This window comes from Enoplosus armatus, chromosome 12 (genome assembly GCF_043641665.1).
Source record: "Enoplosus armatus isolate fEnoArm2 chromosome 12, fEnoArm2.hap1, whole genome shotgun sequence".
NCBI classification, from domain to species: domain Eukaryota; kingdom Metazoa; phylum Chordata; class Actinopteri; order Centrarchiformes; family Enoplosidae; genus Enoplosus; species Enoplosus armatus.
In genome coordinates this window covers 18,264,526-18,282,157 of record NC_092191.1, presented here as the reverse complement: position 1 = coordinate 18,282,157, position 17,632 = coordinate 18,264,526, and the positions used below count along the sequence as shown (strand labels likewise).

At 44.4% G+C, this 17,632-nt stretch overlaps 1 protein-coding gene across 2 annotated transcripts in view; it reads right to left on the bottom strand.

The window, feature by feature from the left end:
- Positions 1-1,285: 1,285 nt before the first annotated feature.
- Positions 1,286-17,632, bottom strand: part of cdh23 (cadherin-related 23) — a 140,576-nt gene continuing 124,229 nt past the window's right edge. For both annotated transcript variants that reach the window (XM_070916006.1, XM_070916005.1), the window contains 32 exons: positions 16,267-16,488; positions 15,998-16,117; positions 14,755-14,935; positions 14,532-14,665; positions 14,015-14,224; positions 13,513-13,620; positions 12,988-13,090; positions 12,408-12,533; positions 12,116-12,319; positions 11,468-11,926; positions 11,211-11,327; positions 10,908-11,132; positions 10,467-10,636; positions 9,895-10,032; positions 9,519-9,638; positions 8,917-9,094; positions 8,485-8,696; positions 7,439-7,633; positions 7,234-7,347; positions 6,916-7,045; positions 6,334-6,597; positions 6,096-6,257; positions 5,354-5,610; positions 5,163-5,260; positions 4,877-4,997; positions 4,703-4,782; positions 4,506-4,546; positions 4,294-4,354; positions 3,563-3,692; positions 3,212-3,331; positions 2,784-2,894; positions 1,286-1,627 (listed from right to left, as the gene is read on the bottom strand). In XM_070916006.1, the coding sequence (XP_070772107.1) occupies positions 1,286-1,627; positions 2,784-2,894; positions 3,212-3,331; positions 3,563-3,692; positions 4,294-4,354; positions 4,506-4,546; positions 4,703-4,782; positions 4,877-4,997; positions 5,163-5,260; positions 5,354-5,610; positions 6,096-6,257; positions 6,334-6,597; positions 6,916-7,045; positions 7,234-7,347; positions 7,439-7,633; positions 8,485-8,696; positions 8,917-9,094; positions 9,519-9,638; positions 9,895-10,032; positions 10,467-10,636; positions 10,908-11,132; positions 11,211-11,327; positions 11,468-11,926; positions 12,116-12,319; positions 12,408-12,533; positions 12,988-13,090; positions 13,513-13,620; positions 14,015-14,224; positions 14,532-14,665; positions 14,755-14,935; positions 15,998-16,117; positions 16,267-16,488 (5,253 nt within the window). The remainder of the gene's footprint in view (positions 1,628-2,783; positions 2,895-3,211; positions 3,332-3,562; positions 3,693-4,293; positions 4,355-4,505; positions 4,547-4,702; positions 4,783-4,876; positions 4,998-5,162; positions 5,261-5,353; positions 5,611-6,095; positions 6,258-6,333; positions 6,598-6,915; positions 7,046-7,233; positions 7,348-7,438; positions 7,634-8,484; positions 8,697-8,916; positions 9,095-9,518; positions 9,639-9,894; positions 10,033-10,466; positions 10,637-10,907; positions 11,133-11,210; positions 11,328-11,467; positions 11,927-12,115; positions 12,320-12,407; positions 12,534-12,987; positions 13,091-13,512; positions 13,621-14,014; positions 14,225-14,531; positions 14,666-14,754; positions 14,936-15,997; positions 16,118-16,266; positions 16,489-17,632) is intronic.

The window sequence follows — 17,632 nt, the reverse complement described above, 5'->3', positions numbered from 1 at the left end:
TGTCACCAAAGCACAATATACACGTACTCCAAACATCCAAAATGATTCCCTACCTATTTTGGTAAGCCAGCATTTTTCTTCAAAAATATCTTTTAATTCCGTCACATTTTCTATCAAATAAAAAAATAAAGCAAACATCGCTCATTTTGAGCATGACTCTTTTAGTCCCTCGGGTGGCAGTGTAAAGTCTCTGTGGGCACAATGCCATCTTTATGTCTATAAAAATGGATAATTCATAATTTTTAATTCCATCTATAAGTCCTTACCAGGGCGGTCTTTGACTGCCTTTAATATCAAATTTCTCATAAAAGATGCAAAGTTATTTTTTTTTAATTCATGTGTCTCGGACAACGACATCCTTCTTCCATCATCTTCAGTCATCATTTGAGAAGTCTTTCAGTTATTAGTGAGGAGTCTCCTTGTACATGACTGACTCAGTCCACGCTAAAGATGAAGAGCTGGACCAGGGCCTGAATGTTCACTGCTGCCCTGCAGACTGGGAGTGTCGTTGATCCAAAAAATCTCTTGCATCAAATGACTACAGTACTTTAACAATTGCACAAGGGCCCCTCTTGCTCTCGGTGGAAAATATTTGAAGTGCTCTTGTCTGCATTTAATGTCCATCTACAGTTTCCCAACAACCAAATATATCTAATATCTTAAAGAGAAAAGTCTTACTGTTCCATTCTCACTCCAACACTGATTGCATTGTCTTGCACAAAGAAATAATACCAGAATGTGATCAGGAATTGCGTCATTTTCTCGTTCCATTGATGGCCATCTGCTGGTCTGAGTGTGTGTGGCTTCATTTGAGTGTGTGTGTTTGTGTTTGTGTGAGTGTATGAAGTCCAGGTATGACTTCAAAAGGATTAGTGAGAATGAGGCACCTTTTGACGATTATAAGATCATGGTTCGACAAGCTTCTCCCACAGGGAGGCTTAGTCTCTCTTTCCACTCAGCTCTTTGGACCGTCGATGACACCAGTTGCTTTTGTCTCAAGTGGCCTGCTTATGATTTTCCTTTTCCTAAATGTCATTTGAATAAACCTTCTCTTGAAGCACCTCGTGTGAGACCATCTTCAACATAGGATCCACTCAAACCAACTAAATGGCGAGTAATTCCTCTTGCAGGCTGTCTCACTGATGCACTGAGGCTGGCTGATGATGTTCCCTAGACTACACACACTCCTCCCCCAGTCCTTCCCAACCTTGTCAGGGTGGTGGAGTGGAGGCACAAGGACACACACAAGTCATGGTTGCGCTCAGACCAGCGAGGCCTCGGCTAGTCATAACTCTGTGATCTCCAGGGGACTCTCCGACAGGGTGTCCCCGTCCTTGTGACGGTGCATCGGGGTGGACTTGGCCGACTCTGTGCGGGCGTTGCGCTCAGAATAAAGCCCCCCGTCAGAGTTCAGTGCCTCCAGAGAACGTGCCAGGGCCCGCTGATCGTCCTCTGGCAGGCTGTTGAGGTCAGAGGTCAGGAGGGTACCTGTGCTGCCGTGGACCACGTGCACGCCCTCAGGTCCCTTCAACTCCACAGGAAGCTTGTGCTTGAAGCGCAGAGTACCGCGACCTCCGCCCATGCCCAGGCGCTCGTCCTCATCATCATCCAGATCACTCTGGATCAGCTGTTGAAGGAGGACAGGAGAGAAGAGGGAGAGAAGGATGACAAGATGAAGATGAGTAAACCTAATGATTATTAACATGTTCGTACAATGCATCAGGTTGACAATATATCAGCTTTGGAAGAGATAACTATGGGGAAGAGCTGGCAAGAGGTAAACCAGTAGAAGGAAACGTTTCAGGAGAGAAAGTAGTAGATAAGTGCATAGATGGATCAGAAGAGAATAATAGGTTTCAGACCAGGTCTGGTTTAAATAATCGCAATTCTCAGCATTAAGTTGTTATAGTTGGATAGTGATGGGAATTACGGCTCTTTGAAGGGAGCGGGATCTTATGGCTCTGTTCCTGTCCGAGATCGTCATTCACGGTTCTTTTTTCCTTTTTCTAAGGGGGCCGGGGTTACTAGGTTTATCTGCGAAATAATCACTAGGATAATGATAGGGTAAGATTTGGATCAGATTTAAACTTAGGCATCCCACCAATATCATTAATTTTGTATGGACTACGTTTAGCAGCACTAAATCACTCGTATTGTCAGACCTAATGTCCTTTCATTGTAAACATTACCCAAGGTGACGCCATATCCCTCTGCTTTGTCAGTGAATTTACAACTTTGAATTTACCCTCTGTATGAAAGGGGTTGTGTAAATAAAGTTGCCTTGAATGCAATTCATTCAAACACTGTGACTGGCTGGTTCTCACAGTTCACGTAAAGGGGAGTGGATTTGGGCACAACGATAAAAAGAACTACTTGGGTCCCTTTGTTCGTACCAAAGAGTCGTTGAAAAGAATTGGATTGTTCACGAACGTAACATCACTAGTTTGGGAGGACTGCAGGGGCGGGGGTTTCCACATCAGAGCAATTCAGAAGTGTAGGCAAGTGTAGAAATTGCATTCAATGCTCCATTTCCAGTGAATGTCTAAACTTTCTGGCAATTTCTGCGTGGTAATCCATCCTCAGCTGAAGTCTGAAAAGTATGAGCAAACTCTATTTGACCCAAAGTCTGGTTCAAGGTAGCAGAGACAGCAGAAGTAGAGAGTAGGTGCCAAGCAGCAGACAGAACGTCAGAGAGGGAAATCACAGGAATCAGTCCAGCGGTGTCAGACAGGACCAGCACAGCAGCAGGAGCAGATAGATCAGCAGTTTTTTTCCGAGCCCACCTCAGTGACTGACGAGTGATCCCCCTGGCTGGTGGATACGGTGACGAGTCGTGCTGCAAAGAGCTTTTTCAGCCTCAGGTAGTCGTCCAGGACCACCTTGAGCAGGGAACCCTGACAGGACGGCAGTTAGGATCAAACAGAGTCTATAACACCATCGGCCGCACACACCCACACTGTGACAGTAATACAGCAGGATTGTCTAGCCCCTTATCTAAACTGCTGGGTCTCAACAGCCTATCTTCGAGTCCTTGGGGTCTCCCTCTTTGTATTCTTCTCAGGACATACTGGAGGAGGTCTTAGGTCCCATTCTCTGACCATGTCCCCCAATGCGGTTTGGGAAGGATGGAAGTAGAGAGTACATGACCAACAGAAAAGAGGCTTTTGAGATTGGATGTCTCCCTGGATAATCTAACCCACAGGTGTCTCACCTTGATAGGCCCCTCCCTCATGATCTGGCCCAGTTTAGCAATGTTGTCGTACTCCTGAATGGCTGCTCTCAAGTAACGATCGTCCTCAGGCTTCGCTTGAGGCTCTCGACCAAATGTGCCCTGTGGGGAAGACACACACGCACAGACGCTTACTTAAAAAATAGTCAGCTGTGAAATGGGGTTGACTCATGGGCAACGCCTTGGTAAAAGATACAAACTTGAGTAATCTTGAGAACGATGACTTTACTCTCAACCTCTCAGCATTGAAGCTTGGAGCAAAATCGAATCTATTACAGTCCTCAGAGTACTGTTGTGAAATATAAATGAACTCAGATTAACGTTGGTACTGACATGGGTGCGTGCAGGGCTGTTCCACAGGTCAGTTATCTCACTCAGGTTCTCAGGCAGGTCGTCCTCGTGGTCAGCCTGAGTGGCCAGCTCCAGGTTGCGACAGAATGGGTCCAGCCACACTGGATTAGCCCTGCAGAGGCCAACATCACACACATCGTCGACAAAATGCAAAGGAAGTGTGACGGGCTACACAAATAACACATATCTCATTTTGACACTGACCTGTTGTTTTATGTTGTTTTATGAGATTAATGTTAAAACAGCTCTAAAGGTAAAACAGCACTGTCTGATGAAGGAAATGTGAGGATGTTAGGGGACTTAAAGGAACAGTGTGACATTTTGGGAATTTGGCTTATTTGCTTTCTTTGCTGAGACCTGGATGAGAAGATTGATAGCACTCTCCTGTCTATATGAAGCCAGGGCAGGCTTAGCTTAGCATAAAGTTACTAATTAACATGTTGCATCTTGTTGGGTTAAACCTCACAAAAAACAAAATGTAAAAACGACACATTGTGGAGTTGCTGAAAATATTTCTTGGCTGAGCACAGGGACCTGAAGGTGACGACTTCTTGAAGTCAAAGAAAAGCTTGTCCTTCAGAACTAATAACTCACAACTACTGAGGGAAATTTCTGAGGAGACTATACTAGCTGATCAACAACACAAAGTGATGTTCGGTGGGAATTCCCTTTTTGTGTGACAAAGAGGTGTGAATATAAAGCTGTCATCTCACCCCTCAAACGAGTACTTGTTAGTGTTGGGCATGTCCAGGATATCCATGAGACCCTGGTTCCCTGGATGGTAGAGGACAGATCATTTTAAGAAAAACAGCCTCGCGGCAGTAAACTGACAGTTTACGGTTGTACTGTACATTAACAGATGTAAAAGCCACATCCTGACGTTAGCAGCTGCTGGGACCGTCCCCACAACAGAGCTGTTTCTCACCTGTTGATCCTGCAACGATGGCTTTCAGCTTCCTCTGGTGTCTGCAACACAGCAAAAGACACAAGTCACGAGAGGGTAAACATGTTGATGTCGCTGCTCAGCATGCTGACAGTATAAAAACACGGTCCATGACTGAGCATATTTCAAAACAAATCTATGTCAGTACAAAATTGTCTATTTTATAGAAGGATTCTTACACTCTGCGATAATGCCAGTTCATTGTGACAAACAAAATTCCTGCCAAGCACAGCAGCACAGCCAGGATAATGATGACTAGCTGTGAAAGAGAGAAAGACAGAAAGTTTCAAAGCACCAAAACACAAAACATCTGCAGCAGTCTGTGGGTTTCTGGAGGATCCAGCCTCGCAGACCTGCAGTGTGGTGATGTCGTCAGGCAGTTTGTCACTGACAGCAGGCTGGACGTCCACAACATTGTACTTCCTGAACAGGTTTCTCAGCTGCTCCTTGTTCTCATCGATCATCTGAATCACCCTGCAAAACATGACACACCAGGACACAGGTAAACTCACGTCACAACACAATCCATGCACCATAGAGCGAGAGAAAGGAGAGGCAGGCCTTACCACGCATACACTAAATGTCAGTGTTACTGTGTAGCTTTGGAGAGAAAGATTTATTTCATTAAGGAAGGTATACCTCTCAACATCTAGGATGGTGTTGGTCTGATTGTTGACAACGTGGATGAGCATGTCCGTCTGAGCATAATTCACCCTGCCCTTCTTGTCCACATGGAACTGGATAAAAGGAGACAAAGACGTCAGATATTTGTACGACACAACAAAAAAATACAAAACGTTCATAAAAATCATTACCATAAAAAGCCTAACCTGTATGTCATCTAAGTTGACAATGGCTCCAGTAATGTTGGACAGCAGGTTGACGAAATCTTCCTGGTTTTCGCGGACCAAATCAGGGATCTCATTGAAGACTATCTTGACCCTCTGGTCATCTCGGAGAATGTAGATATTCACGTTGGTGGTTGTACTGTGTCCGGCGAAATCGCATGCCAAAATCTCGAGCTGAAAGTAGCCTGGATTGTAGGCCGTGAAGAGGTCATATGTTCGGATGATACCATCTGTCAAACCTGTTGAGATCATAGGATAGAATGAGTCATTCAAAGACTGCAGTAGACTCCATTTCTATTTATTTTTGCATTTAACACTCTTTTACATTTACTGATTATGAAATCAAAGTATATGTCTGATGATATTCTATATTTTTCTTATTGTCAACAAATCCAAAGAAAAAAACAAAACCAACAGTTACTTTATCCCTTTATCCCACTAACAAGCATTGCCTGTGTATCCAAAGCCTGATATATCTTCCTAAGTGTCATATAGCTCAATTGTTGCAGAAACTATTGAGACACAGCATTGTTGGTTTTGGGCTTTTCATGTGATTTAGTTACTATAAAAAATGTTTGCCTTGTGTATATTTAATGTTCCTAAATACTTGTGTAAGCATATTTTAAGACCTTGTTGTAAGAGGTGAAAATCTATCCAGACCACCACACACCACCATGTATCAATGTTTCCAAACAGCCTGAATGTTGTACACGAGGAAGCTCACCAATGATGAAGATGCTGCCAACGTCCTCGCTGCCATTGCTCTGTGACTGGAAGTAGCGGATTGTAACGATATGGTATTGGACCAAGCTGTTGTTACCGATGTCATTATCTATAGCCACAACCTTGATCAGCTCTGAGCCTACTTTGGCATTTGCTGCGACTCCTGAAACAAGGAAGCAAAAAGGTTATGGTGGTTGAACGTAGACCAGCATACACATACATGAAAGAGCGCAGGTTACCTGCAGTGTACTCCGTCTTAGTGAAGCGTGGTTTCTGGTCATTGATATCTTCCAGTTCAATGCGGACTTCCAGCAGGCTGGGGTCACGTGCAGGGTCCAGGGCTTTGGCCCGTGCTGCCCTCTGACCCCTGGGAGGAGTCCAGCTCCTATTGCTGGAAGCCTTGATGATGATGGAGTAGACCGGGTTCTCCTCCCGGTCCAGATCCTTGTGCAACTTCAGCTCTCCATCTAGACTCAAGCCAAAGTTTCCATCATTGTTTCCCCCTGCAGGAAGAGATGGGAAGGATTTGCATTCAAACCTCTAAGGAATCAGCTTTAAATAGCAAAGAAAGACAGATGGGTCTGTACACATGTCCTCATTATTCCTTGGCTTTTGAAGTAGGAGGACTTTCATCTGATCACACAATGGATACAAGAGCTTCCAGACAAACTGCATGAATCTAAATGAGGAGAAACTCCTTATCCTCTGCTCTCGATCTCCAGGGCTTTACTTTGGGTGGGTTAACAAAAATCATTTCACATTTTTAACACGAATAGCAAAACCAAACAACATATTGCTGTGTCTGTAGGACACCGTGTCACCTGCAATGAAGTAGTAGACGATGGCATTGGAGCCCTCATCTGCATCCACAGCTCTGGTCACGTTCCCCACCACAGTACCTGGAGGGGAGTGCTCAGGCACTGTCAGCTTCTGGTAAGGCAAGCTGCCACGCTGAGGTGCGCACACACGCGCACACACACACACACACACACACACACACACACACACACACACACACACACACACACACACACACACACACACACACACAGACCATGGGAAAACATCACAAACAGTTAAATAGCAGCTCTTAGTCCAGATAACCACATTAGGATGAACTCAGAGACCTTCATACTCACCGGTGGTTTGAGGAAGACGGGTTCATTGTCGTCAATGTCCAACAGCGCCACCTGCAGAGGCTGTGTGGTCTCGTAAGGCACTGGCTGGCCCATGTCACGGGCCACAATGATAAGCTGAGAGAGTCGTTTGCACTCAGTTAGAGACATACATACCTACACACACACACACACTAGTACATTAACTGCACACACACAGTTGACTCACGCTGTGGAGGGCCTGTTTTTCTCGGTCCAGTTTCACAGTAGTTGCGATGACTCCAGACATGGCATTGATGTGGAAGTTTTCCCAGTCTCTGTTCCCTGCCCCAGTCTGCAGGAAGGCATAGCGGACCTCTCCATTCACCCCCTCGTCAGAGTCTGTTGCATGCACCTCATACACCGGCAGGCCTGGGGGCTGCTCCTACATGGAGGGCAAAGGGGGTCAGTATGTGCATGTGTGAACTTCTAAAATTGTATCTTAAAGGTCGACTGCAAATGAAAAGTTTACAGATTTACAGGTTCTCAAGAGCTTAAGTCGAAATCTGCACCTTATGCCCTGCACTCCACCTGCAATAACTGATTTTTTGGCCACCATATAGCAAACAGCTGCGGTTTTACACATCAAGTAGACATGGAGCCCTATATCTTCCCATTGTAGTTGTGTTTGTGCTGTCCACCAGCTCCTGAGGGAAATATCTGGTTCTTTAACACCTAAATGCTCCAATATGTTCACCAGCTAGTTGCTAACTTTGGTGCTGAACTACACAGCTGTGTGATTCGAACACTAGACCTTTGTGGTTTTTTGTGGGTTTCTTTGCTGTGGTTTGTGGTGATTAGTAGTTTCTATCGATTGGCATACCTATTTATTAAAGCCCTTAATGTGTTGAGATCCAATATGCAGTATTGGTATTGGCCCTGATACTGATCCACATTAAATACAATTCCATCATCAGTGTCCTGGTAAAAGTTTCATTCAACTAATCACAGTGGGCCACTGGTTCATTTTCTTAGCACCACAGTACTCCTTGGTGTCAAGTGTGTTCCAATGCGTCCCACATAGTGAGGTAGGTGTTGTACAGATTGTGAATGAGTAAAAGAGAGCCATAGCATCCAACTGGTACCAGGATAATATGCATTGTGCATCCCTACCTACGTGTAAATGGTCTGTTTTTTTCTACAAACAAAACTTATGTCATCAAACTATTTGAATGCTATAAATGTAAAAAGAAGAAGAACAAAACGAAATGCATAGAGACACGTGAATGCAGATACCTCTGAGATATGAATGATGGTTCCATTGGCAGGCCTGACAAACACCGGTCTGTTGTCATTGACGTCTATGACTGTAATCATCAGGTCTGCAGTGCCCCACAGGGGAGGACGCCCCTGGTCTGTAGCCACCACAGTCAGGTTGAAACGTTCAGAAGACTGAAGCAGACGGCGAGAACGCACCAGCCCTGTGTTTGGATCCAGGGAGAACGCATCTAAAAAGACAGAAAGATCAGGGACTTAGTATAGACATGAATACTGAACCATATGTGGCCCCATACATGGCCTTTCATGTTTGAGCATTATTTTGTCTAATTAAACATTTAATAAATAACTAATGTACAAGGGGGATATTTATCGGAGAACTTTAAGTTTATTTTTTCAAAAACCAGTTCGTTCAGAATATTCAGTTGATCCCACCGAGGCTTTTAGTACCTGAATGGGGTCCCAGCATGCTGTAGAGTACCGCTCCATTTTCTCCTTCATCCAGATCAGTGGCCCTCACCGTGATCACAGACGTGCCACTGGGCTCATTCTCGAACACGCTGGTGTTGAACACTCGCTCAGTAAAGCGTGGCCGATAATCGTTGACGTCGAGGACTGTCACCAGGACCTGACATGCACCAACAGGCAGGTGAAGTATGAGGGTGCTTTCAAACACAGGAAGTTCCTGACACAAGGTTATATTCTAGATAAGGTCGTGTATATTTGTTTGATATTTTGACACAGCTTGTTTTTTTGTTGACTGAATGACAACGTAATGTTGTTTTATTCTAGCAAATTTTTATTTCTCTCAAGTCTCCCGCAATAGACTTGTTATTGCTCTTGTGTGCACACTTTACCTCTCACAAAATGTACAAAGTTCTTAGATTTTGAAAAAATCTGTGGCTGGCAGGGGAACTAAAACTGCTTTTGTCCTGGTATACGTTTTAATATATACTGCTGTCCCAAAAAAAATAAAAAATAAAAGACCATTACATCGACATGGCCACTATCATCGGCATATTTTAGCTGTCGTTACAGCCTGTGATCTCTACCTGGACAGAGTTCTCTCGTCTGTTGTTGGAGCTGCCGCCGGGGTTGTCACGGGCAACGGCGGTTAAAGTGTAGTGATCCTTTGTCTCTCTGTCCAGAGGAGAGAGGATGTAGATCTCGCCCTGACACAGAGGAGAGGGAATGATTAGGAAGGAAGCACAAATACTGACTGGGAGTGGTGCTTGTATCAAGACATTTATACAGTGTGACAGAAATGGAGCATGGAGGTCAAACATGTAGATTGTCTTTAGTGCACTCATACGCTCTGTTTAAAATTTCATTTCCAGGCAGGATGACGGTCAGTGTTGAGACCCAGCTCTGTTAGGGATGCAGTCCATGTGTATAGGTCTGTTGGGTTTGGTGTATAGGTTAACTCACAGTGGTTGGTTTGATGCCAAACTTGCCTTCCCCGTCTACCAGGCTGTACTCAATGACAGCAAAGAGGCCAGAGTCAGCGTCTGTAGCGCTGACAATAACTATGGTGGTGCCCAGGTCCACATTCTCAAACACAGGCTCCTACAAACCCAGATAAGGACACAGTTTGGCTCAGGGACACTCTAAGGATAAAGTTACTGTGTGTTTTGATTTAATAGAAAAGTGGGTTGAAAAACCAAATTATATCACACATTACATTTACATTTGACATATATCACTAATATCTAGTGTTGAATTGTGTTGTTTAATGCCAACATGTGACTCAACTCAATATGTACTCATTTAATTTAGACTTTTCAAACACAGGCGTAGCTAACTAATAAAGATGGCATGCACATGTGATGTTTCTGCCATGACAAAGTGTCAGCTGTGAGTGAAGCCTTGAACGCCTCTTTTAACAAAGTATATCTCAAGTTGCCACTTAAAAATACTAAATTAATATACTCTTTTTTTAACAGCACTCTTCAATTCTGCTTTGGTGGGTGCAATTTGTTTCTTAATATTCTGTTCAGTACCTGATAAGAGGGCTGTAGGAAGACAGGATTGTTGTCATTCACATCCACTATGCGCATATAAACTGGCAGCTCAGCTATCCTGGGAGGAGTGCCATGGTCCTGGGCCCGAATCGTGAAATTTAGCCACTGTATCTGCTCAAAATCCACCGTCTGATTGGCTACAATCTTACCTGAAACATTTGTAATGCAGTGATTGTTACAGTGAGGATCTTCATCTGGCCAAAATTATTATATATATATATTATTATCATTATTATTATTGACAACAAGCAAGGAGTGACATTATAAGTAATACATAACTTGGAAAACTTTAAAAACTTACTTCAGTAAAACAGAAATGTACTTTATATTTACAGTGCTGCTGAGTTTGAACATTTGCTCACTACTAATGTTTTAACCTGCAGCCTACAGCAGCTTGTTAAGGTGTGCTGGAGGTCGTACCAGTAGAAGGGTCCTCCAGTCTAACGTATCCCCCTCGGGGCAGGTGGAGCAGCTGGTAGATGACCTGGCCGTTGGGACCTTTATCCGGGTCTACAGCTGACACTGATAGCAGTGTTGTGCCCGGCTGAGCTCCTTCTAAAATCTTCTCTGTGAAGTTGGACACTCCGAAGGGCCGGAAGCGAGGGGCATTGTCATTTACATCCAACACGTTTATGGTTAGTCTCGCTGTAGAGGAGAAGGTCACAATGATATGAGAGAAAACAATAAAACTTAGAAAAGAAAACAGTTAGAAAATGGACTTACCATTGGGAACACTGCCTGACTTGTCAATAACGTCACTGGCATTGTCATGGACAGATACAATGATCTCAAATGTAGCTACCAGCTCCCTGTTGAGTGGGTTGCGCACAAACACTGCACCTGAAAATTCACCAAAATGCATGAAATTATTTTCCCGCATGTAAGACCCGATTCATTCAGTAAATTGGATCTCTAATGTCATCAGTCAAAATTAAACTTCAAGATCAAGATGCTGAATTTAGCTGAGATCCATGTCTCACCAGTGTGTAAATCAATGCCAAAGGACTCCTGCAGGCCATCCACCGGGTTGTTCCCATCATCCTTGGCCTCCACTGAGATGATGTAGTACTCCAGCCGGGGATGCAGATCAGGGTCCTCAGCGGTCAGCGTGGCCACCACCACACCGGGCGGTGTGGACTCATTGACGTTTATCATGGTGACCGGCTCTATAAAACGGGGCCGCGAGTCGTTTACATCGTCCAGGATGACCGTCAGGGTGGCTGTGCCTGACATGGAGGGTGTGCCACGATCTGTCGCCATGACGACCAGGCGGTAGGATCCACGCTCTTCTCTGTCGAGGGTGGTGTTGCCCACCAGGACGGCGCCAGAGAGCGGGTCGACCACGAAGCGGTCCTGAGCACCGCTTTCCAGCCGATACATCAGCCAGCCATTAGAGCCAGAATCAGCGTCGGTGGCGGACAGCTGAGTCACCACCACACCTGGAAGAGACAATGACAAGGACACACACAGACATTGTCATTCCCAACATGTAAACCCTTAACCTTCACACAGGGGAATGCAATGAAAGTGTAGATAATCATGGGAAGGAACTTTAAATTGTCAATTCAATATACTGTCAGTGACAACTTAAACCAGCCCACTCTTATATTCAGAGATCGTCCACTCACCAGTGGGGCTGTTCTCAGGGAGTCGAACACTGAAACTGGATGGGCTGAAGACAGGAGGGTTGTCATTCTGGTCCAGGATGGTAACTGTGAGAGGGACGCTGCTGTTTAAACCTCCTATGTCCTCCACAACCAGGAACAGCTCTACCCGAGGCTCCTGAAATGCCTCACGGTCCAACCTCGCCTCCTGACGCACATGAATCACACCTGGAGGGAGATACAGAGATATTGACAATATTGCATTGCAGTTTTTATTTTGTCTCTCCGTCTACTTGCTGAGGAGTCATAATGTTACCAGTATCGGCATCCACAGTAAAGAGGTCCACCCTGGCTCCCAGCAGGCGGTACTTCACCACAGCATTGGGTCCAATGTCTTTATCCTCAGCAAGAACTGGTCCATTTAACACTGTTACAGTACTGCCTAAAGGACAGGTCGAGATAAAGAGAAGGACGGGTGGAGAAGTATAATGATCACATTTTGTACATTAAGTCAGCAGCTGTTGATGTGGCTGCTACAAATTCAGAGAGTTTGACTTGAGAGTAGTCTTGGCAATTGAAAAAGTTTGGCTTTCTATTTCCACAATGGCCAATAGACACTTGTAAAATGCTGCTGCCACCACTCTCATAACTCAAAGGAGAATAAGACTCATATTCTGCATCCAAATAATTACACTGACTGCTACTGTAATGTAAAGTTGTCAGTCCTTCAAAGTGAAAAAAAGAAATCTTCACTGAATATAATCCGTATGTAAACAAAGTCAGGAAGTGGGGGAGACAGCGTCACAGACAGCGTTTTGGCACGATGCTCTGTACTGCAGTTACTGATTGCCCCGCTCAAAGGAAAAGAGAGAGACAGACACCAGCTTCAGTGCTACCTGCTGCAGAGTTCTCTGTGATCTCAGCCCTGTAGCTGGTCCTGGTGAATATAGGCCTGTTGTCGTTCTCATCCAGAATGGTGATCACCAGGAGGTCTGAATCCTGGTGGTGTGGGACAGAGGGGGGGGGGGTAAAGAAACAATTACGTGAGCAAAGGCTCATGTGGTATAGAGTAAAGATGACAATAAAAGCGAGGAAGAGAGAAAAACAAGTTGCTGGTGGTTGCCTTTTTTGCACCTCTGAATCATTTTCTCACCTTTGCCACAGAGGCAACAGAAAAACATTGCAGCTGTAACTTGGGTGGTTGTCGTGCTCTCATGCTTACATAAGTAAATAGAGTGCATGAGATTCTTATTATTAGCAAGATACAGGACATGTAAGCCCATACACTTTAACCAAAAACTACTAAGAAAGGTGTCCTATACCTCTGAGTATTGTACATGTGCAGCTCATTCACATTTTGGTAAAAGAATTTTTGGAAAAGCTGGTTAGTACAGTGTATGTGCACAGGAAAGTGTGATTACCCTGCGAGCGATGCGGGGGTTCTCTGGGTTGTCTTTGACAGTGATGGTGAGTCTGTATTCAGCCACTCGCTCTCTGTCCAGTGGTCTGTTCACTTGCACCACACCTGTCTGACAGATACAGAGAGGAAGAGGTAAACCATGTATGTGTTCAGAGATTTGTTCTTGACAAGACAATGTGCTTTATCACATATCACCCGTGTACACCCTGGTACTACTACAGAACAGTCAGGTTAAACTGACTCCAGGGGAGCTGCCTCATACTTCCATGCGTCCCTTTTTTCACCACCTGCTCCACCTTTACCACATAAGTAAGCCAGAAAGCAGTGTTTTGCTGCCGACTCTGGTTGACAGTTCTCCTTCGACCACATCCAGCATCACTGTTGGGTGTGGTCAGAAGTGTTCTCTGTGGAGCCTGTAACCACATCCAACAGTGATGCTAAACCACTGCAGGTCGGCAAAGACAAGATGATCGGGGAGCTAAGTTGCTCTTTCTTCATCTCACCGTGTCATTGATGTAGAAGGCTCCATCCCGGTTGCCTGCAGTGATGTTATAAGTGAGCAACGCGTTCCGTCCGCTGTCGGCGTCTCGCGCTCGGACTCTGGCCACAGAGGTGTGTATGGAGGCGCCTTCACTCACACTGGTGTTGTAAGGCAGGTTCAGGAGGACTGGGTCGTTGTCATTGATGTCTCGGACGTGGACCCCCACCACCACCTGAAGAAGAAAACATAAAACTTCCAACTCATGCCCTTTCACAGTAACTCTTAGTGCTTAGACTGTCTACAGTCAAAAAGACTGCATTTGTGCCACACAACTCCTTATAAATATTCATTAAGCAGCTGTTATAACATGTTTTAAAAAACAGTTCTTGCTTAAATGTTAACATGGGATATACTGTATACACAAACCATCTATTCATGTGTTGGAAATGTAAGTGTGCAATGTGTGCTTATTGTTCATGCAGGCCAAATTACAGCCAAATTATTGCTCGCGTGTGTGTGTTTGTGTAACAAAGGCCCACCGAGCTGTTGCGAGGCGGGGTGCCCAGATCTCGGGCTGTGACAGTGATGTTATAGAAGGCCGTTGTCTCTCGGTCCAGCTCTACATCCTTCCTCACCCGAAGCTCACCCTCCACTGGAGAAACCATGAACTCATCTGACAGGGAGGCAGAGAACGAGGCTCAGAGACACATAATAAGGATTTAATCATATATCACTCTCTCCACAGAACAAACCAATACTTACTCTGGTGATCGCCACCGGTGATGCTGTACTCCACTTTGCCGTTGAGCCCGGAGTCTTCATCGCTGGCTCTGAGAGTCAAGACCCGAGGTCCTGGCTGGCCCTCGGTCACCTCGAAGGGTCCCTCAAAGGCTTTGTGGAAAGTAGGTGTCACATCGTTCACATCTAGGACATTTACCAGCACCTGAGGAAGGAGGGAGACAGAGTTTTCAACCCATCTGTTATGAGAGAGGATTGTAACATGTGCAGCTTGTGTGTGGCAGAAATATGTTGAACACCAAAAACTAGTTCACAGTGAAGTGGTTTGCCACATGTAGCTTTAACATGCATGACTACCTATATCACTATATTATAATATAAATACATTAGAGGATATTCACTCTTAAATTGGACATTAAACTCAAACTTGTGTCTTGAGATTGCAAATATTGATTTTTCACAAATACTCTTTACTGTGCATGTGACGTAGTGGCACTAGGATGTCAACATAACTGATGTGCATATAATAAGATAAGGACTGTGTCTTTTACATTTTGATGATTCGTGTTTCTGAAATCCAAAAAATTCTGTATGTACAATTGGGAGGAAATGTATTAGTATTGTTATCATTATCAATATATTTATTATTGTTAAATCTGTATTTTCTTTTCAATAAATTGATTAATTGCTTAGTTTACAGTCAGAAAAAGCAAAAGAAATGCCCAACGCAAGTCTTCAACGGTCCAAGGGTCAAAAGTGCAATCACATAAAACTGATAAAAACAGCACATCCTCACATTAGAGGAGCTGGAAACAGCAAATGTTTGGCATTTTTGCTTCATAAATTACGTAGTCTCACATCGTAAGACCTCTCTGCACACTCGGAGAAAGGTCTGGCTCAGCCCATCATCATTCTGGTACAGAGGAAAAAACGCTCTGGCTTGTTTGTTTTTCTTTAAACCAATCACAATCGTTTTGGGCGGCGTTAAGCCCAGGATGCAGCGACGGTGCCCTTGCAAAGCGGTAACGTGCAGATAGTGGGAGAGGAGGAGAATTCTGACTGAAATAGTCGGCCAATGGCAGACTTATCTCAACAGCCTATATCCTGCGAGTCAGAATATACATTACCTGAACGACTGATCGACAATCAAAATTGATAGCTGATTTTCTGTCAATCGACTACTCAATTAATTGACTAATCATTTCAGCTCTGAAACATTAAATATTATTTTAGATTAAAAAAAACAGTGTCTCTTTGGCATAATTACTGTAGTGCTAGATGTCAAGCGAAGAGCAGGATTTGGACACTGGTCCGTAGCTGTGACAACCAGTGCGTAGTGTCCGTTGCTGATCTCGAAGTCCAGCTCCTTTACGGCCGTAATCCTCCCCTAAATACACACACACACACACACACACACACACACACACACACACACACACACACACACACACACACACAGAGGGTTAATGTATGTATGTTTGTTGTGTTATGTATGTTTTTTCAGTTAGTTGCAACATGACAGTTATCATGTCTTACCGTGATGCTGTTCATATGAAAGGTCTGGATCAGGTTGCCGTGAGCGATAGCATATCGCAAGGTGCCATTTAGACCCTCATCTGGGTCTATGGCCGTTACCGTGGCAATGGTGGCCCCCACCGTGTCTGGTCCCTCGCTCAAGACTGTGACATACTCCTCCTCGGGAAACTCTGGGGCGTTGTCGTTCTCATCCACAATGTGAACATAGATGGTGGTGGAGGTCTGTGTGAGAGACAACGAGACATTGGAAAACGTTACAGCTGCATCTACTATTCATGGATTATTGTATTAAACTCTGCTGACAAGCAGGAGTCCATTAATCATTATAATGTTGAAAGATTCCAAAGAGATTTATCATCATATTAGAGAGCAAAGATCAAGCACACATTTGAAGTCAAACCTCTGGTAATCACGGTTTGTCATTTTTTTATTATAATAATGACTAAACAATAATATCTTGTCAGTCATCAGTAATGTCTCTGAACACCACCTTTACACACTCTTCACTTCCTGTGTGACTAATAAGGCTTTCTGCTAGAGAGGGAACACACAGGTATAGCTGTCTTATGATGGGTGTATGCGACATGTGATATTCAGGATTCATTGAACGTGGGAGAATGGGACTACACAGCAGGAGCGTATTTTGTTACAGACGGGAAAAATATCTTGCGAGAGCCAAAAGGAAATCTAAGTGAGGTGGAGAGAAGATGCTGCAAGGTAGCCAAAAAGTTCAGATTCCTTGTCGTTTCTTCACCTCACTCTAGCAGAAAAAAGCTACACCTAAAATGACGAAGAAAGACAGCAGTGCATCCTAAAAGACACCGCTTCATCACACCGCAGAAAGATTCTGACACATAAAGAAAAGCAGAAGTTGTGTGGAGTAAAGGTTGAGTGTTGAGCCAATTCCTGATCCACCAGTCTGACCTCCTAGTTCACCTCCCAGTGCTACTAAAAGGATGGACCGGCTGGCTGGCACCCTGGCGGTTAAAGAGGCCGTTGGAAGCTGTGTGTGTGTGTGTGTGTGTGTTAGAGAGCGAAAGATGACAAATAATTAGAACTAAAGAAAACACATATATAAGTTATCCAAACATCACATCGACTTTTTAAAAAAAATACAAAATAGGCTATATTCATTTTTATGTCAATAGATTGTAACCATATTAACTTGGCTGTATTAGCCAAACCTCACAGTAAAGAGCACTGACTTTGTTCACTTGTGAAACCACGTTTATAAAGTCTTCTGAGGCTCTGGAGGAGTTTCCCTTGTGATATCACCATTTACCTGATTTGGACCAGCCTTTTAAAAATCTCTCTCTGGCATCTTAAGGGAAATACATTTCTGCAGCCCCCCCCCCCCCCCCCTTTA